Source organism: Microtus oregoni, unplaced genomic scaffold, assembly GCF_018167655.1.
Source record: "Microtus oregoni isolate MIOR12 unplaced genomic scaffold, Mior012 000005F_ref0000423, whole genome shotgun sequence".
NCBI lineage: Eukaryota > Metazoa > Chordata > Mammalia > Rodentia > Cricetidae > Microtus > Microtus oregoni.
In genome coordinates, this window is record NW_024543064.1 from 26156214 (window position 1) to 26177959 (window position 21746).

Sequence of the window (21746 nt, forward strand, 5' to 3'; positions counted from 1 at the left end):
TAAATGTCTACACAGAGCATGTCCGTGAGTATCTAGGAACGCTGATGCATAACAGATTGATCTCCAAGTTAATAGACACTATGTCTTCTGGGGGGGAAGACTTAGAATATATACAACTGTGTATGTTTTCAGATGTCAACAGTGTGCACACAGAGTAGCAATGAATTCTCCAGGAAAAAGATTATTTAGGAACCCTTCTGTGAGAACAGTGTTCCCTATTAACACCTCATATCCAACGTAAGTTATTCCTACTGTCAGTGGCTACGTGAGCTCAAAACTCTCCCTATTTCCTCAATTCTTTCCTCAAATACTCCAAAGAGCAGCCAATGGTCTAACAAAATCTGATCTAATTATGCAAATCTCCTCTTTAGCCAAAAGATTTTCAGAAAGGCCCACCGATTTTTTGTTTTGTTTTTCAGGATTTATTTTTATTTTGTGTGTATGAAATGTTTGTCTCCATGGCATGTATGTATGTATTACAAGATGCATACCTGGTGCCCAAGGAGGCCAGAAGAGGGAGTTGGATCCAGTGGAGCTAGAGGTACAGATAGTTGTGAGCTGTGATATAGGTGCTAAAATCTGCGTCCTTCTTAACCACTGAGCCATTCTGCCAGGCCTGCCCACTGCTTTTATGATAACATGGACCACCTCTCAAGTTTCAATCTCTTAAAATCCCTCTAGCTGGGCAGACTTTTGAGTTTTAGGACAGCCAGGGCTACAGAGAGAAAGCCTGTCATGAAAAACAACAATAAAACCCCTCTAAAACTCCCAGCCTTATTTACCAAACTATAGAGTCACCTATTAACATTTTTAAAAAAAATCAGTAATACCCTAATTTGTATACTGTATCCTATTACTTAAAACAGATAAAATTGAGCATCTGCAAACACTAACATGCTCTCGCACATCCTGGTCTGTGCTCCCAGCTGTCCCTTCTACTGCATCTTTTGTCTTTCAAAGCATAGGTTAAGTCTGTTTCCAGAATGCCCTGTGTACATATGTATCCCAGCACTTTTATTCTGCAGGACAACTGACTTTTTACTTGTTTTCCCATCTGAAGGGACACACTGAACTTCGCACCTGCTTCCTCAGCCCCAAAGACAGTGCAGGCTGGAGATCTGCTGAATGAATGGCTATCGGCAATTAAAGAACATCTTGGCTCTAGGTCACCCTATTTAAGGGCTTCAGAAAAGGATGCATTCGACTCTGGTAGAACATTTCAGTGATTCAGGTTATTATATTTGGGTCAGGATTTAAGTAGGTGGTGAGCATTTGCCTGGCAAGCACAAGGCTCTAAATTTGGTCCTCAGCTCCCTAACACAAGAACAAAAACAAACAGAAACACCAACAATTAGCACACAGAAAAGATAACTTTTCCCTTCCTTTTCTTCTTCCCAGTCCTGTTAATCATATTTATTATTTTTCTTATTTTTAATTTAAAATTGTTTTCTTGCTGTTAGCCTTTCGTCTTTTTATGAATTAGACCTTTTTATGAGTAACATGTAAAATACATAAAACATATATATATATAGCTTAAATGAATGTAACAGATACATATGAAAGACTTCCCAGGTTAATGAAAAGCAGTCAGTTCTTCTACTGCAAAGCCTTCCTCACTGTACACATGCATTTTTTTGTCAGACAATAAAAGGGTTTTGGGGACCAGTCCTTAAATCCATAACATCGTATGCTCCTACAAAGATAAAAAGAGTCAGCAAGAAGCCTGGGCTTATGTGTGCTTCTGTCTGTGTGTTAGGACTTACCCACAACTGCGCCTACACAGACTAGGGCACTGGTGTAACCGTAAAGGTGGGGTAAGTTGGTGTTTCTAAGGCAAACACCGAAAACTAAAAGCATGTTCTTATTAAGCTCCAGCCTTGAACCAAACCTTGATAGAAAAACCACATAAAGTTTTAAAGATATTGTTTCAAGAAAATACAAATCTAAGCCAATTACCTATATTATTTCATCTCCACTGTGCTTAGGAAAGATATTTTAGGTGAAAAGTTGGCATTATGGGATTGTACAATTCCAGCTATCCAATAGGCTTATTCCATACAACCAGAACAGGGGTTCTCTCTGCTCACAGCAGGCATCCAACAGGGTAGCACATATATGCTCTCTGAGTGAGAAAGCAACACCTTCTCACATACAACCCCCTGGAGAGATGGGGAAGGGGAGGGGGAAGACTTTACACCTGCAGAATCCTAACTCGATCAGCACTAGGGCTGGGAAAAACACCACATAATTTTTTTAAGAAGGGGAAAAAAGGTTTTCTGATAAAGAAGAATCATCTGAAGCCATTTTCTTTTCCTTAGGAGCCAGTAGGTATAATGATTCAACAAGCACTCGGTCTTCATGGACTTAGGCAAGCCCTAGTGACTGAATAAGCAAACTGCCTAAAGGACAGCTGTCAGAAGTTTTACCCTGGTGAAAAACACTATAAGCATAGTGTGGTCATATTAATTAAGGTACCTCAACTTCAAGGCACACCTGTCTCTGGGCCTTTGGATAATCAAAATGACCACTAAAAATAGAACAGTAGTATCTCCAATGGGGCAGACATGAGCCACGCCCCCCCTCACGTCCTAGGGGACTGATGTGACCTGGGATATTCATATGTTTTGCAGTACAAATGAATACCTATCTAAATGTATCCCTGTTTAGTTTTTAGTCTATCCTATTGATGCTAGGAGGTAAAGCGACAAACGCATACAACTCTTAGCCCACAATGAAAATCCACAGACTAGCTGAGACATTTGTGGGGGAGGAAAACTGCTTCCTACCAGCAGAAAATTGCTAGTTGTATCGAAAGTCCAGGAATTGATTAACATCTTCAATTTTGTTTTTCTCCCCAATTTCCCCGTCACCAAGAGCAGCCAGCTCTGTCTGTCGGGATGCCCGGGCTGTGTGGCAGTGCTGCCAAAGGCTGCCATTTGCTCCAAGGCACCACCATCTGCAGCAGCACAACATTGTCTCCGGAAAATAAACACATCTGCCCGTGCCAGTGTCCTCCCACTGTGCCGCCCATCTGGAGCAGGTGAGCTGGAAGGCAAGCCTGGGCAAGGGCAAGAGGGGGCGAGCAGGGAAGACGAGGCCCCAAGGGAGATGGCACAGAGGAAGAAGGCCGTGCTTCGTCATGTCACATCCTGCTAACCACATTTGCCAAAAAGCATGTGAAATTACCTTTGTTAGTGATATTCTAATCACATGTAACAAATGGTTGGTTGTGTTTAGGGGATAAGACCTGCAAAGTCAAGGTTTCACCTGGCCCATCTGTTCACCAATCACATGATCCCAAGGCTACCAATAAACAGAAGATGGTCTCGGAGCCAGCCACGTAAGGCATCAAGAGAATAACTCCAGTGCAGAACAGCAGTCTCTCAGCAACAGGATTCTTTCAGAAGAGGAGCATACTGCACCTGCCTCCCATTACTCAAAGCAAATGCTTCAAAACTAGAGCAGAGAGAAGTAGTGGTCACTTCTGAAATGACTAATACCAAAACTTTTCCAGAGTTTCTTCTCCCTTCATTGAAACAAATATATTCAAGCCTTGACATCAAATCTTTGTTTTATTTCTTGGAAGCAGGGTTGACTAGGGCTTTGCTAAGCGGATGCTCCACTGCTGAGCTACCCCCACCCCCCCGCCCCCCCCAACAGACCTTTAGATCATGCCATCTGATCCAAACACCGCACGCTCTCAGCATTATCAACTAGCTCACAGCAGAGCAGGCGCTAAACCTCCTACGACAGGTTTTAACTATTAGATTTTAAACTACAGGGGATAAGAATGATGAAGCCATTTTTTTTTCTGATTAAAATTTTACATGTAATTCCTGCATGTGGAAAATAGAGGTGGGGGTTAATTGGAGTGGAATGAGCTGAGGCTTTATCACACTGATCTTACCTGGTAACTGTTTAATGCCAGTGTAGGGATAAGGGTTGGAAACCAGTATGCCAGTTTAGATAGCCTTCATTATTTCTACTGTTTATTTGCTAAGCATTCGCGCGAGAGAGAGCGAGAGCGACACCAAGGGTTTATGAAGCACTTCAGGAAAAGGTTCTATGCAGACATTGAGCAATCCCTGAATGATTCCACACTACAGAGGCCAGCATTCTGCTGAAGCTTCAGCACAAAACTCCACATTCCCCAAGGACCCCAGAGTGGGCTGGTTTACACCTCAGCCCACACCAGTGACATGGAGATGGTGTACAGAGCAGATTTTTAAGGAAATCAGATAATCATATAAAAAATGCAACAGTGGGGCAAGGCAGGCAAAATGACTCAAGGGTTTGCAACCAAGCCTAATGGTCTAAGTTCAACTCCTGAGTCCCATCCCAAAGGATGAGAGAACCCGACTCCCAGTTTCTGCTGGGCTCCACAGGTGTGCCATGGTATGCACACAGCATGTGCATGCACACACATACAAAAAAGGGCTTGAGTGACAGAGCACATACTTAGCATGCCTAAGGCTCATTCAAAACCCCAAACTAGGAAATATAAGCTTAATTCTCACTCAATAAAAACCCAGGAGACTTTTTCCTGTTTTTTTTTTTTTTTAATGAATTAAAATATTTTATTAGGCTGGGCAGTGGTGGCAAACGCCTTTAATCTCAGCACACGGGACGCAGAGAGAGGTGGATCTCTGTGAGTTCGAGGCCAGCCTGGTCTACAAGTACAAGTTCCAGGACAGGCTCCAAAGCTACAGAGAAACCCTGTCTCAAAAAAATAAAAAACACAACAAAATTTTTTTTTATTAGGTCCTAGGTTCAAGCCAAGGTGAAAGATGGCATGGAGAGAAGGGGTTAATTAACTGGAATTTCAATAGCCCTTCATAGCTAGTGGCGATCATATATCCTGGGGAGGTCTAGAACAAAGCTATGGAACAGATGCTTGGTGCTGATTTATTTCTATATTCTCTGTCAATACTAGCAAATTCCTAAAGACCCCACTGTAGCAATTAATCAGTTCAATTAAAGATCAACAAATAAGCTGGGTGGTGGTGGCACACGTCTTTAATCCCAGTACCTGAGAGGCAGAGGCAGGTGGATCTCTGAGTTTGAAGCTAGCCTGGTCTACAGAGTGAGTTTCAGGACAGCCAGCGCTACACAGAGAAACCCTGTCTCAAAAAAATCAAAACTCAACAAACAAAATCAACAAATAATTTCTCATAAAGATAACTTATAACCATTAAATTGCTTATTTAACTAAACGGTAATAGGGGCATTAAAAACAAAATCATTTATTAATCATTACATGTTTTACATAATGTACAAAGAGCTTTGCATGATTATCTCTTAATCTTTATAATAATCCCATAAAGTCCTATTATTTTGTAAATAGGGACACTGATCTTTGAATTAGTTCAAAGACATACAACTAGCAGTAGTCTAAAGACTATTCAACCACAATTCCAAATCGTTTGCATTTTATTGACCTATTATACAACTCATTATATACACACACTGTAGTAAATGTCCTCCAACCTGATACCACTGGTAAGCATGTGCGCATGCGCACACTGAAAATCAAACACTCTAAGCTATAGACATGGAACTTCACAGACATAAAGTCTGGTTAATCCAAAGTATGGATCACGTGTCAAACAATGTCACCTTGTAAATATACCAAAAGTAATAACTTTAGGAATATACAAAACTATTATTTCTCTCTGTAGAATAAAATAAAGTACTGAGGTTAGAGGGGATGGCTCAGCAGTTAAGAGCATTTGATGCTTTCAGAGGATCTGTGTTCTCTTCCTAGCACCTGTATCAAGTCACTCATGATCACCTGTAACTCTAACTCCAGGGAATCCAATGCCCTCTTCTTGTCCACCTAGGCACCTACACACACATGCGCACATGCACACCCATATATACTTAAAAATAAAATTCTAAATAACTAAAGTACAAATTCCTATTTTAGAATCCACTCTGAAAAGGGACTAGAAGAACAAAGAAGCACAGGCAGAGGCAGTCAATACATACCAGAGCGCCCTGTCATTGTGCACGAGGGATAAGTATTTGTTTAGAACATCAAACATTTCGGCTAGCAGAGAAGATTATATGGATGCACTGCATTTTCACGAAGCAAATTCCCACTCTTATCTCAATTCTAAAAGGAGCTTAATTCATTCAATGTCTGCAGCATTTAACAGTAAATCCATTATTGTGCCCAAAGCTCGAATTCTTATTCCAGTTCTGCTTGGTAAGTCAGAGGAACATTCTACACAAGAAGCTACGGCATACTCCTTGCATAACACAGGCACTTCTGGGTGGTAGGAAACCAATTTTGTCCCACACTTCTCCCTCAAAGATTAAATTAAAGATCCCTAACTTTTCACCCAGATAAAAATAATGCACATAAATCTGTCTTCACCTTGCAATCCATTATGTCTGTGACTTATTCTTAAAAATAATGATCACTGGGCCGGGCGGTGGTGGTGCACGCCTTTAATCCCAGCACTCCGGAGGCAGAGGCAGGCGGATCTCTGTGAGTTCGAGACCAGCCTGGTCTACAAGAGCTAGTTCCAGGACAGGCTCCAAAGCCACAGAGAAACCCTGTCTCGAAAAACCAAAAAAAAAAAAAAGATCACTTATACAAATATTATATATAGACATACATGCAGGCAAAACACATACGTTAAAAAAATTTGTATATTGGATCGTTGAGATTGCAAAGCCCTTGGTCAAAGCTAGCACTGGGACAGATTCTATTTAGGGAGATGTTTGGGGTCTGGTATTGGGCACTGGAAAATAAAAGTGCTTTAAAGATCTACAGTAGGTCTAGAAAGATGGCTCAATGGTTAAGAGTCTGTACTGCTCCCAACACCCATGTCAGGAGGCTCACAACCTGTTATATTGAGCTCCAGCTCCAGAGTGAGCCAATGCCATTGACCTCTTTAGGCGCATGCAGTCATGTGCACATATTCATACACAGACATACAAATACAGCTTTAAAAATAAATCTTTTAAAAAACCAACAGCAAGCAGGCATATAAAAAGCTTAACACCCACACTTGCTTTGATTACACGTGACTAAGTTTAAGAAGGTAGATGAACCCAAAGCATCAAAAGACGAATGCCCTAAACTGCTACTGAAGAACCAAAGAGTTGACCTTAAGGTAAACAGTCAAATTATGGTACAATTACTGCCAATTTGTCTGACCTGCTGTGTGCCCTGAACTAGTCCCTCTGCCACTTTATGCTTTTCACAGTATCAGCAAGAGAATCAACTATTATCTGTCTCAGTGGAATAGTGAGTAGATTAAATTATTAAGCAAAATGCTTTGGGCAAAAGTCATATGAATGTTAAATATTATGATTTACAAGTATTCATTTTCCTGGCACTCCTGTGGGGTTAGGAAGTTATCTGGATATCATAGATAATAAATAGGCATGGGGGTAAGATCACATGGTAAGAGTCTATTTACTTAGTCCCTATGGAGAAAATACACACCCTTTGGCAAACGTGTGAACTTCCTTGGCACACCCTACACAGTCTTAAGCATTCAATCTCTAAGTCAACTTTGCCTCTTTTAACATGAGAGAGAGAATGCTACAGAACAAGACCAGAAAAAAAGAAGACAACTCCCCATGCTTGGCTGAAGAGTCACAGAAAGCTAGGGATTACCTCCCTCCATTACTATGTAGGGACCTTCAGCTACAGTTGAACAAAAATAAGAACACCTCAAAAATTTTTGGCACTTTCTTACAAAATTCACCATATTCTAACTTGGGGTGATGGGAGGCAGAGGCAGGCAGATCCCTATGAGATCAAGGCCAGCCTGGTTTACAGAGCTAGTTCCAGGACAGCTAAGACTATACAAAGAAACAGTGCCTCAAAATACACAAACAAACAAACAAATATCAGCATATTATTACTGCACAAACCAGCAATCACACTTCTTAGTATTTACCAAGAAAATTGAAAACATCTAAACAAATCCAAGATGCAAACTGCCTCAAATTGGAAGCAACAAAGATGTCCTTCAGTAAAGGGCAAAGAATAAATAAACTGCTGTATACTAAGAGCCTAAAATTGCTTTTTTTTAAGTCTCAGGGAATGGGGCAATTTATCACAACAAACAGTACACCTCTCTTTTGAGGCAGTGAGAGGCTCAGCAGGTCAAGACAACTGCCTTCACGCCTGTCAACCCTGCAGCTTGATCCCTGCAACCCACAAAGTTGGAAGGCGAGAACCAACTCCTCTAACTTTTTTCTGACCTCCATACCCACATCACATACAAAATAAACATTAAGAAAACAAAAAACCAAAATGTTCTTTTAATTTACTTCCTAAAATAAGGCATCTTATCACTACATTTTTGGGGCTGACCCAGAACTAGCTATGTAGACAGACCAAACTAGCTTTGAATTCAATAACCTTCGTTAGTCTCCCGAGCAACAAAATTAGATAGTAAAAAGCAGTAACAAAGGAAAACAAACCCAAGGGAATTAAAAAGGGATGAATAGCAATTGGAAGGTTTCAGGAAAGCCAAAAAGGGGACAAAAATACCGTTCATGTCTAAAAGAAATATAAAAGCACCTATCTTTCTGCTGTTATGGTAGGCCGCTAGCTGCACTGCTTACCCGACTCCGAAGACAGTCAGCCAGGTTTCGACGTGTGAAATTAGCTGCTGCCGTGGGGGACAATTCATAGCCTGTACAATACATAAAGAATCGTATCTGAGTGCAGCAGAAGAAAACAACAGCATCCACCCAAATCACTTCTCTATACCCTTTCTTTTTAAAGACTTGAGCTCCTCCTGTTTCTGCCTCTAAGTGCCAGGATTGCAGGTGTGCACCACCACAATATTCTAACTGTGACTATTGTTAAAAGCCATTTTTATTTACCTATGTTTTCTAAAATATGATCTTGTGTAAATGGGGTCTCTTAAGTCAGGCTGCAGGTGAGGATGGCCTTGAACTCCTGATCATCCCACCTCCATCTTCCAAACTGTACTTACCCGGGTAACTTAGGGTCTTTAAAGGCTAGCCTTGCAAACACAATTTTTCTTTTAGGCACTGACGTTTAGCACCTAAAACACATGGAACAAGCAACTCTTCCTAATCTTATCCAGTTGACCCCTCCCAGGACAGCTGAAGAAACAGCACCAGTCTTCAGGAGCACTCTCAGACCCTTCACACTAAGTATGTGTAAGCCCAAATAGCATATGTTTTAGGTTCCTGAATGGCAGGCTCTGAGTCCTGATCACCCATAAATTTCCAGCATATTAAGCACAGTGTTTAACACTAGTAAGATCTTCAAAAATACTTAAGTGGGTACATAATGCTAAATGTACTGCCTAAAAAAATGTATGAATGGATGTTAACTAATCATTTTACATATGTGATCATATAAAAATTAAACTAAAGCTATATTCTGTCTTTTTGCTTTTTAAGATGGTTTCTATGTGCAGCCCTAGTTGTCCTTGAACTCAGAGACCCACCTGCCTCTGCCTCAAGTGCTAGACATTTGTAAACCATCATGTGGGACTGGAACCAATCAGATCCCCTGCAAGAGCAGCTCAAATGCTCTTAACTACTAAGCCATTTCTCCAGCCCCAGTCCAATGTGACTGGTGTACTCATGAGAGAAGATCTGGACAGAAACACGGAGGGAAAGTCATGTAAAGGCACAGAGGGAAGATGGCCACCTACAAGTCAACGAAAAGGACTCAGAAGAATTCAATCCAGCTAACTCCCTGACCTCACACTGTAGCCTCCTGAGATATGAAAGGATTCTGCTGTTCAAACTGCCTGGTCTGTGGAACCTTGTTACGCGGCCCTAGAAAACTAATGCAGCAGCCAAAGCTACCCTCCAAGTCTTACCCACCATTCCGCATCTTATAAAGCTGCACGTTTTTCTGGATATATTCTGCAAATTGTACAGTGTCTCCAGCCTCTCCAACACAGAGGAGTAAGATTTTTTCACTCATCTTAAACATCTTGTCATGATCTGCTCAAAGAAAAAAAAAATCCATATTAGAAAACATCACCACAGAAACAAAAAGTCATTTATTATATGCAACCATAAACAGGCCTTCTAATTACTAGCTGAATAATTTACTAACCATTATTATTATAAGAATAGTTCCACTAACCAACAGGTTAACTACATATTTTACTAAGGTTAATTTCAACTGAAAATTGTATATGAAAGCAGACTATTTAAAACATTTAAAAAATGTGGGGGAAGGCAGGGTTGGAGAGACGGCTCAGCAATAAAGAGCATTGGCTGCTTTTCAGAGAACCCAGGTTCGATTCCTAGCACTGACATTAGGATTCACAACCATTTGAAACTTCAGTTCCAGGGAATCCCACACCTTCTCTTGACCTCTAGGGGCACTGCATACATGTGCATACACGCACCTATACATATAAAAATAAATAACTATTTTGTTCTAATTACAATTTCGGGCTATAGATGTATCAGAGTGAGACAGCATATGCTGTGTGCTGAGTCCAATCTCTAGCAATTAATTAATTAATTTAACAATAAAATTTAAGCTTAACATGGGGTCACATGCTTTAATCCCAGTACTCCAGAGGCAGAGGTAAGCTGATCTCTGTGAGCTGGAGCCCGCCTGCCTGTTCTACATGGTATGCTACAAGACAATTATTACTACATAGTGAGACCCTATCTCAAAATACAAAACAAACAAGCAACAAAAAAACAATTTAAGAACATTTAAAATACAAGGAATAGAAAAATGGGGTGGGAGGGAGTGAGGCAAACTGAAGGAATCCAGACTACGGTGATTATCTTGAGGCACAAGACTAGGCTCAAAGTTCTGTTACTACAAATCCAAATGTTATATAAACATACAAAAAATGTGAAAGGAATGGATTCTACAGTTCAAATTAAGGAACCATTTCAAGAAAAAATAATCAGCGGAGACTTCAAATCTCAAAGTAAACGACTGCACTTCCAAAACAAAAAGAGAAGTCGCTGCCAAAGAAGAAACTTTAAGGAACGCGCTAACAGGGAGCTATCTAAATACCTAACAAAAACCGTACTACTCTAACCTTATCTAGCTGAACCAGACTCATTCAGATTAAATAGATAAATAATTAATCAGGCTGTAATTGTTGCCTAGGGAAGAGAGCTCAGTATTTAGTCTCAGCTTCATAGGAGAGCTTAACTCTTCCTATCTTCCCCTGCTTTCACTTTCCATTTCTCTAACAGTGCTGAGTAATCTCCCCTGGGAGACATGTTTTCCTGCATGAAAGCTTTTGAAATGTCAAAATCTCTTAATAGGATTTAAGGAACAAATGCAACTATCAAATACTTTACAAGTGTTGGAGAGTTGTAGACACTAACAATGTGGATTTTTAGACTGGGGGGAGATCCTACATAAAATATGCCTATAGACAATGTTAAATTGCCTTAAAACTCCCAAATAAACAATTTTTCACTTGCTACACATTCAAAGACTGTTAGTTTGTAAAGTTGTTATAAAAGGAAGATTCATTTACGCACGCACGCACAGGGCCAGAAGGGTAGATATTCTAAGTTCCTGACAATGGTAAAAACATGAGTAATTTTGATTTCCTTCTTTTGCTTATTAGTATTTTCCAAATCTCTATACTTAACATGCTTCATCTTTGTAAGAAAACATAATTTAATAAGTTTACATTATTTTTAGAAGCAAGAAAGGATAAGCATCATGGCTCAGCGGGTAAAAAAAGCACTTGCCCCCCTGAATTCAATCCCCAGAACCCACACAGAGGAAGGAAGAGAAATGACTTCCGCACACGTGTGTGACATGTCTGCACACACAATATCGGGGAGCAAAGTAGTTCTTGTTGGGGAGTGAGTTTACATTTCAGCAAAAAGGCTAAGATTCTAGGCCGTAAACTGTTAATTATGAAATGTGATTCAGGCAAATTTACCTTAAACAGGGAGCATGTTCACGTTCACAAAGGACAGCCTTCAGAACAGGGCTGAACAAGACACCGCACAGCTCTAGGACGTTCTTACCCTCAATAAACTCACAGGACCCACACACAGACAGCCAGATGAGAACAAGCATGTAATGCCACGTGGGCACACTGAGAGGACCCAACCAGACATGCATTCTGGCCAGACACAGTTACCAAAAATGCATAAGTGGTGACACTATCACTTCCAAATGCCTAAGTCACAGGTAAGGAAAACTATTACACTTAGTGTTAGACAACAGAGTCTAAATCACATATGCTGTGGGAATTCAGAAAAGCAAGTTTCTGGAGACCTCTGAGTAACTTAAAAAGGCACTCTGTTTAGGGCAAGAGAAAAAGGCATGAACTTAACTACATATCCAAGCAAGCAGAGAGCTGACCCAGTTAGCTTCACCAGCAGGCATTTGGAAGATGTCCTCTTCCTAGTGAGCAACATGATGAAGAAACAAGGCCTGGCAGGATTCTGAGCCTGTATTTTGGTACATGCCTATAACTCCAGTCCTGGGAGGCTAGGTTACGTGAGAAGTACCAGGCCAGCCAGGGCTACATAGTTAAGACCCCATTTCAAAGAGCAAAAAAGCCCTCCTCCCCTAAAAGCATTGACAAAACAAGCCTCTCCCCAAATCACTACTGCTCATCACTCGTGCCTACTCTACACAGATTCCCTCAGACAACTCTAAACCCTCTACCCTAAGTTTTTCACACCAGTTTAGTGAAATCATTTCCAACTCATTTTCAAGAACTTGCTCAAATGTATCCTTTTCTATTCCATACACTTTTTTCTTTTCTGTGGCTATTCATAGGACTTACTCCTAAAATTGTTAATCTAAAAACTGGCCAGCCTAAACTGGGAGGTGGTGGCACAGGCCTTTAATCCCAGTGCCCCGGAGGCAGACGCAGGGGGATCTCTGTGAGTTCGAGGTCAGCTGGTATTACAAAGTGAGTTCCAGGACAGCCAGGGCTACACAGAGAAATGCTGTCTTAAAAAAGCAAGCTTCCCCCAACCCCCACCCCCACAAAAAACTACCACCACCAAAAACAAAAATGGGTGGGAGAGAGAAGTGTAGCTGGAATGTAAAATAAAAATTTTTTAAAAAAGCACTTAAAAAAAAATAACAAAAAAAACCCCTAATCTAACACTAACTAGTAATACTTCTATCACACAAAAAGCATCTTGTATTTACTTCCTAGGTTTTTCTTTGATTTTTTTTTTGAGACAGAGTCAGAGTCTCATTAACATAATCCTACAACAGCCTTGAATTCATTATGCAGACCAGGGTGGTCTCCAGCTAGAGATCATCCTGACTCTGCCTCCTATGGGATGGGATTAAAGGGAAACACTGCGCCTGGCTCTCCTTGTTGTGCTTTTTTCTGCAGGTTTCACCTAAGAAGCTGCACCCCCTGTAACAACTACCAGTACAGTATGGATAAGGGCCTGGAGCACATTCTCCGTCTCAAAGCCATTCACTATCCCTGTGATGAAACAGAAGACACCCTGACTGCTCTGCCCACACACCTCATGCTAAAATCACCTGCTCTTCAGAGCCTCACTCTTCAAAGCAACGGGCAAATTGACCCTCACAGCAGACTGTGAGGAGACTGGTTACAAACAGAACTTCTACAAACTAACCATAAATTTCATAAAGTCTCTTGAGAAACAATTCATACTGCAGGTGTATGACTTCAAGTTCTTCAGAAAGAACAGAGCTCAAGCAAAGTTCATAGAGTTCTTTCTGTTTTCCCAGATGGGAGCTCCAGGCTCACGACCAGACAGGTGCCTTTTTCTCTGTAAAAGCGGCCACAGTCACCTGTGCTGCTTCACCTCCCATCATACGCTTCAGGAGACTCCAGCATCGACACTTCTTCCAGAGACCAGGATTAACTGCTATTTGCCTTCAAAGCTTTCCCTAACCTCTACAACCAGAATCTCCCCCTCACCACTGTTACCTAAAAACAGCCCCCTCTTCCTACTAGCGCAAAGTTTGAGGGCTTTCGTCATGACAAATCAAACACTTTCTGGCTTGTTTTATAATTATATATACACATATCTAAATCTCGTATTGAATTACTGTGTGTGTGTGTGTGTGTGTATGTGTGTGTATGTGTGTGCTATACACATAAGAGTGCATGGGTACACCTGCCTGTGCCCAGGACAGAAAAGGACATCACTGTATTTATTTTCACAAAGCAGCTCACCCTTTGGGCTTGACTGACTGGCCAGTGAACTCCCAGGATCTATGTTCGTTGCTCCCAACAGGGGTTAGAGGCACACAGCCATGTATGCCTTTTTTTAAAAAAAAGCGAGTACTTGAGACTTAAATTCTGATCTGCATGCTTGCACAGCTACTCAGCCATCATCCCAACTCTGCTAATTTCTTCTAAAACAGGGACTACACAGCATTCTTTCCCCGCCTCCTTTCAGCACTTAGCACTGTAAAGTAAGTACACAGAAGTGTCCGAAATTTGTTAAATGAATTTCTAATTCACTGGACAAAAGCAAAATACCTTCTAAACATGCCTATGATCAATTATGAAAACACACTCTTAGATTTTGTGGGTCAATTGCCACTATAAAAGCAGCAGCTGCGTATAGTAGTTATGGGTAAAAGGGATCATATTTCACAAACCGTCTACTAACTTGTTTTTGCAGTGCTAAAAACAGAACCCGGACCTTGCGCATAGCAGGACTGTACTTCACATCGAACTGTATGTAGCCTCAGTTCCAAGTCACACAGGTTTCTGGGTTATTACCTGGGTCTGCCACTTGTAAGCTTAGGAACTTTTTCTTTAATAATTTAAAAAGTATGTATTTATTTAGGGACTCTTTCTTGTTCTGCGCATGCATCACAGAAGGGGTGTGGAGGTCAGAAGGCAGACAACCCGCAGTGAATCAGTTTCACTCTCTACCATCTGGGCTCTGGAATCAAATTCAGACAGGCAGGCCTGGCCAAAAGCACCTTTCCTTACTGAGCTTTTCTGACATCTTCTTAGGAAAGGTTTTTGTTTGTTTGTTTAATATTGTGTCCAGCTAACTCTACAAAGAGGGGATATAATAGTGCTTATGGCTGGACACACCTGATACACAAATGCTTCTGTTTGTTAAGTATTTGTCCAGTGCTAAACTCTTACACATAATCCTCTCAACAAGTTTTATGTTGAACATTATTAGTTGAGAGATAAGAAAATCTGAGCACTGAAAAAATAACGTACAAAAAGCAAAGCAAGTAGAATACACCATCTCTGCTCGCATTAACTATTTAAATACAAGGAAAACATAGCAGCAGGTGAAAGCTGAAGGAGGATCTGAGCTGGGCAACTGAAGACAGCCGAAGCAAACTGGAATCGCCATAGTCTGGCCCCAGTCTCACTCTCCCCAGGATCCCACCCTAGGGCGCCCGCAAACTAGCCTCTATACTAGTGATCGCGGAAACTTAACCAGCAATTCGGTGGTCTGAGGAGCCTAGCACCGAGCACACGCTTCAGCTCCTACAAACTGAATCCCCCACCCTGGGAAACTCTCACTTAGCAAGCGGCAACTGGGCAAGGCCAGAGCACAGCCAGGGTCCTAAACTTGTCTGCCAGCTTCCTCGGTTCTAAATCCTGCCGTGCTGGAAGGGCAGAGCAGGGCTGAGCTCCATCTTCCAAGCTGTCCTGGGGTTCACCCTACACTTCTCCAACTTCCGCCGACTGCCCCTACACCCAGGCCCGCCGGGCCTCCTCTGCTTCTTCTCACCGTCCTTCATCTGGACAATGTTGGTGGCGGCCACCCGATCGGAGGCGACGAGGACATAGTCGGGGCCCTGGATGCCGATGAGATACTCCATGGTGGCGCGAAGCGTGAGGCAGCAGGGTCTACGGAGAGAAGGACTTCCCGGGTTCACGGCCTCACCAGTGAGACAGCACACCCGGACGAAGCTGGGCGTGACGCACACCGCGCGACAGCCCGGGCAGTGGCGCGGACCAATGACGTCAGCTCTCGCGAGAGAGCAGAGACCCGGCGTGAAGTGGTTCAGGTGTCATTTAATAACGTACCTGTGGGTTATGCAATGTTCGGTTTCCTTATCTACCAAAATCTGTGCGAAGATAAAGCCGCGCCCTGTGTGAGAAGTGCCAGCGCATGTGGGTCTTCAGGTTTCTGTTTCGTTGCTCGGTAAACTGGCTGAAGTCTTGTCCTGCTAGCTAGATTGGAGAAAAACCATTTTGAGCCCTGGAGTTAGGCCCCAGCCGGGGCAACATAGGGAAACAAACCTCACAAATAGAGCAAACAAAAACTACTTGGTCGTGGTCCGCTCTGGAAATCCTAGTATTGGGTAGGGTGAGGCAGGAGGAGGAGGCGTGTCAGTCAAGCCTGACGACCAAAGTTCAATTCCTCGAACCCACGGAAAGAGAACTGACTCCCCAAAGATTTCCTCTGACCTTCACACACACACAAATCAAATTTTAAATATTTATTTGTTTGTTTGTTTTTTTTTGAGACAGGGTAGCCTTGATTGGCCTGGAACTAGCTTAAACTGTGTAGACCAGGAGGAATCTCAAATTCATAGAGATCTGCCTGCCTCTGCTTCCCCAGTGCAGATATTAAAGGCTTGGGCCACCATGTCCCACTTAAAATAGTTTCTTGAAGAGAAAGAGTAAGATAGGAGATAGAAAGGACTAAGAAACAGCTCAATGTTTAAGAACACTGGCTGCTTTTCCGAAAGACCTGGGTTCAATTTCCAGCACCCACATGATAACTCACGGAAGGTTATCTGTAACTCAGACACCTCTTTGGCTTCTTCAGGCACTGCACACACTTGGTGCACACACATATATGCAGGCAAAAACACCAAAAAAATAAATCTTTTAAGGAAAGAAAGGGTAATAGAGGTGTGACTATAATTAAACTACACATAGAGATGCCATAATGAAACATGACTTGATACAATTGATATACCTTAATAAAAAAAAATTACACATTAAGGAGTTGGGGTGTCGCTCAGCAGTAGAATGGATATCTAGCATATTTAAAACTCCAGGGTTCATCTCCACAAAAATAGTAAGAGTAAATTAAATGAGCATTATCTATTAAATCTATCCGAATAAATGTCTGCACAGAGACATTTGTGCACAGAATTTGTGCACAGAGGTATGTTGTGTTGCACCACTGTGACAATGATGAAAAGAGGACCAAGTTCCATGTTTACAAAGAGCTGTGTTACAGATGGTGCTAGCTGCATACAGCGTCCTATTGAGATGGTGCAGTTCACAAGCATGCACAAGGACCTTGGCCCAGAACCCACAGGCCTGGCATGGGGCCATGTGTCTGTGAGCTGAGTCAGAGGAAATGAGAGGTGGGGACAACAGGATCCCTGGGAGCTCTTAGGCTGGCTGATTTGGCCTGTATGGTGAATGAGATACCCTGTCTTAAAGCAAAAATTGGAATGTGCCTGAGGACTTACTCACTCTCTCTCTCTCTCTCTCTCTCTCTCTCTCTCTCTCTCTCTCACACACACACACACACACACACACAAAAGATGAAAATGAATTGCCCTATAGTGTGAGATATATTTCATTTAACTGAAAACGAAATTGCTTTCTTATTTGTACTCAGATGCCATTTTATAAAAGAGGAATTTTCGCCTAGGCGTGGAAAATATTTAGGAATATTTTAAGGTCAGTCATATACAATCATTTAGTGTATGTGATTTAAAGGGAAAAAATTTTCCCTTGAATCTGCCAGAATCCTCCTCTGTCCATCCTGGATTCTGGGATTGTACACACGCTCCACTATGTCTAGATCACTTTTTATTGTACATGCATCTGTTTTGTTTGAATGTTTTATCATTCTCAAGTGTTACTTGTATCTCTGTGTGCATGTTTGGGTATATGTGTTGGGGAACATTATTTTAAGCTGTGTTACTTTTGTTTACGTTGCATTTGTTTAACTCTGTGAAGCTGTGTTACTGTGCCTGTCTAAAACACCTGATGGTCTAATAAAGAGCTGAACAGACAATAGCGAGGCAGGAGAGAGAAATAGGCAGGATTGGCAGGCAGAGAGGATAAATAGAAGGAGAAATCTGGAGAAAAGAGAGATCGGGGAATGAGAGAGGAAGGAGGGGGACTTCAGAGGCCAACCACCCAGCCAGACACGGAGTAAGAAGGAAAGAAAAGGTATACAGGAATAGAGAAAGAGAAAAGCCCGAGGCTAAAGATAGATGGGACAATTTAAGTTAAGAAAAGCTGGCAAGAAACAAGCCAAGCTAAGACCAGGCACTCAGAACCAAGAATAAGCCTTCGTGTGTGATTTATTTGGGAGCTGGGTGGTGGGACCCCCCAAAAGCATAAAGAGTAAAGAGTAAAAAATAACCAACATGTTATTGCATGTGTATGCTAGGGATTAAAACCAGGGCCTTCCTGACCTTCCTTTCTTTCTATGTGAAACATACACTTTACCACTGAGTTACAGCACACCTACTTTCTTGGGTTTTTTTTTTTTTTTTTGGCTTGTCTGTTTTGGTTTATTTGAAACAGGTTTGTAGCATTGGGGCCTGTCCTGGAACTAGCTCTTGTAGTAGACCAGGCTGGCCTCGAACTCACAGAGATCCGCCTGCCTCTGCCTCCCGAGTGCTGGGATTAAAGGTGTGCACCATCGCCACCCGGCTACACCTAATTACTTGTAATTAATTACGTGAGACAGCATCTTATGGAGCTCCAGATGGCTTTGAACTCACTGTATAGCTGAGGGTGATTTCGAATTCTCCTGAGCCTCTTGCCTCTACCTCCCAAGTGCTGGGATTACAGGCATGTGCCACTACAAAAGGATTTAGTTAAAAAGAAAACAGCCACCTCTTTAAAAAAAAAGGGGGGGGGTAATTGCCTCAAGACTAGGTTCTGACATCTGCAACTGAGTCCTCATATGACTTCATGGGAGACAGAGAGTAAGTTGCAATTCTATCTCCAAAAACAACTATGGGATTCCCTGTCTCTGCAGAAATTCTAGTAATTACTTTGTTCTGAATCTTCTTCCAAGTCTCTGCCCGTGAGGGTTCACAGAGCCTGAGGAGTCTGGGACAGTCTATCTATCATAGGATGTGTGCCAGGGCCAAGTGAGCTCATTAAGCCAACCATCTCTCTGAATACAACTACATCCATCATTCCCAAAGAATTCTTTTCTTAAGCATCACTAGATAAAACCCCACTGAAACCCCCTCCTCTCTCTGTGACACATGCACACAATTGTATTTTTAATTGCTAAAATTACATAGTTATGCTGTAACTATATGCTCACATGTAACTCGCTAAATATCTCCTTTCATCAAAAATAACCATCCACAAAATGCTTGTATCTTTTATATTTCCCTTTGCACATATTAATATTTATTCATTCATTCATTCAAGAAGAAGCAGAACTTTGAATAGGAAGATCTGATACACACATTACATATATGCACATATATACACATAAATGTTTATATAATACATATACATAATTATATATAATGTATATATATTGTGTACATATACACAATCTCTTCAGTGGATGCTTCACTCCTCTCCAAGACTTTTGAAATCCCGTCTAGATTTCAGTCCCTAGAGAGGCCTTAATTTCTTGTTAGTTCAGAAGAAAAAAAAAAAAAACGGGCTTGGGACTGAAGAGATGGCTCAGTGGCACTGGCTGTTCTTCCAGAGGAGTCAAGTTCAATTCCCAGAACCCACATGGCAGCTCACAACCTCCTGTAGCTCCAGTTCCAGCGGTTCTGACACCCTCACACAGACATCCATGCAGGCAAAACACCAATGCACATAAAATAAAAATAAAGTATGAAAAAAAACAGGAAAAAAAAGAATGAAAAAATGGGCTTTTAAGACCTAAATTATCATGACAGGGTGTTGGGGGCTGCCCTACATGGACACCCCTTGTGGAAGGGGGGTGAGAAGGCACAGAGTCAACGACATAGACTCCAGGAATCAGGTGACACCAAAACCCACTCGCTTATTGAAGATATGGGCAGGCCTCTTATACCCACTCCCAAGGTCCCATTGGCTCAGAGAGACTCTGCTACGTTGTCCTTTCTTCACTGGCATCTCCAGTAGGAATGTCTGTGTCAGCAGTCTCTGGGTATATCAGCAAGCCTTAAGGAGGCTCAGGGACGGAAGTACCTGTTGCGCATGCTCATGTGCGTTGGTTTGGACTTGGAGACTGCAGCTTGGGTAGGCTGTGTTCCAATCATGAGCTCAATCCCCAGTCTTCATGTGAAAAAGCTGGGTGGAGTGGTGTGTGCGTTGTCCCAGGACTGGGGAAACGGAGATGGTGAATCCCCGGGGCTCACTGTACAGCCAGCCTGGTTTGCTTGATGAGCTCTTGGGAAAGGAGTGGACAGTGCATGAAGAACAGAACCCAAGGGATAGTGTCTGAGGCTAGCCCCTGACCGCCATGTGCATATGTACACGTGGGCATGTGAACCTGCACATGTGCACCTGTACATGTACAGACAGAGGGACAGGCAAAGAGGGCAGGCACACCGTAGCTCAGTGACAACCTGAGCGGGTTCTCCAGAATCCACATGGAATAAAGAGAAGACTTAATCCCTCTGATTGTCCTGACTTTCACAAGTGCGCAGTCGCATGTGTGTGTGTGTCACGTACATACTACATAATAAATAAATGTAGCCGGGCGGTGGTGGCGCACGCCTTTAATCCCAGCACTCGGGAGGCAGAGGCAGGCGGATCTCTGTGAGTTCGAGACCAGCCTGATCTACAAGAGCTAGTTCCAGGACAGGAACCAAAGCTACAGAGAAACCCTGTCTCGAAAAACCAAAAAACAAAACAAAAACATAATAAATAAATGTAATTTTGTAAGAGAAAGGCCTCAACTGTGGTGACTCACTACGAGCCGGAAAGAAACTTTCCTCCAATCAAAGTGTAGAATGGCTTAGGAAGTTTAGAAGTCAGGTTTTGGTGCGGACATGGCCATCTTCAAGAACCACACACAAACAGTGCCTCAAATGGCCTCAAGAACTCTAGTCAGCTAGGTGTGTTGGTGCATGTGCTGGTCTGGGGACAGACAGTACCACAGTAGAGCAGAGAAGACCCAGACGGGTCGGTTTCCATTTGTCCTGGAGCCCGACACTACAGCTCTGGCACGCTTCCTCCTGGGCAGTGAGGGCGTTTGGGAGATGCTGGGAACTAAGAAAAGGGAGTAGGTGTTTCCCCAGGGTTTGTGCATCATTTGCTTTATTTAATGGTCGGGGTAATTAAGTTAGCAGGCTCCAATGAGAACCTTTAATGGTCAGGGTCCGCTGCATGTTCTTGGCACTTGCGGAGGGAGACAGAATGGGGCAGGTGGCCTGCCAGAGACACTATGCTGCTCGTTAGAGGCACTGCAGTTGTCACAAGGTCTTTAGGTGGTGAGAAAGACGGCAGGGTAGCTAATAAGATTTGGCAGCTCTGGCTCTTAGTTTCCCCCATGGTAGGGATGTGGGGCAAAGCCTGTACCATTCACATCAAGGAACTGATCATATGCCCTTGACTGGCCCTCACCAGTGCAGGGGATGCAGCATGTCCCTGCTTGTCTATACAGGAAGGAGCACAGACATGTATCTTAAACTTCTAGGTACTGTTTTCAAGATGATGGCAGGCAACTGTTCTCCACATCCTGTTGGTCTGTTCCACGGGTAGAACACTGTTGAGTTGATACACATGTTGGCTTTCAGGGGCCCATGGTGCCACATGCACACATACCAGGAAGAGCACCAGTAACCTTTCCAGTTAAGGGAAGTGACCAGTGATTGGCTCTTTAGAAAGACTGTACAAGTCGGTGGC

At 42.5% G+C, this 21746-nt stretch overlaps 1 protein-coding gene and 1 non-coding gene across 2 annotated transcripts in view; one reads left to right on the top strand and one right to left on the bottom strand.

Moving 5' to 3' along the window:
• Window positions 1-15877, bottom strand: part of Psmb2 (proteasome 20S subunit beta 2) — a 29928-nt gene extending 14051 nt beyond the window's left edge. The window contains exons 1-3 of the mRNA XM_041652419.1: window positions 15679-15877; window positions 9838-9960; window positions 8593-8663 (exon numbers count right to left, since the gene is read on the bottom strand). Coding sequence (XP_041508353.1) covers window positions 8593-8663; window positions 9838-9960; window positions 15679-15769 — 285 coding nt within the window. The 5' untranslated portion in view covers window positions 15770-15877. The remainder of the gene's footprint in view (window positions 1-8592; window positions 8664-9837; window positions 9961-15678) is intronic.
• A 5062-nt stretch (window positions 15878-20939) lies between these two features.
• LOC121448962 lies at window positions 20940-21072 on the top strand. Its single transcript, XR_005974431.1, has one exon. It is a non-coding gene; the product is annotated as a small nucleolar RNA SNORA55 (small nucleolar RNA).
• Window positions 21073-21746: the final 674 nt, after the last annotated feature.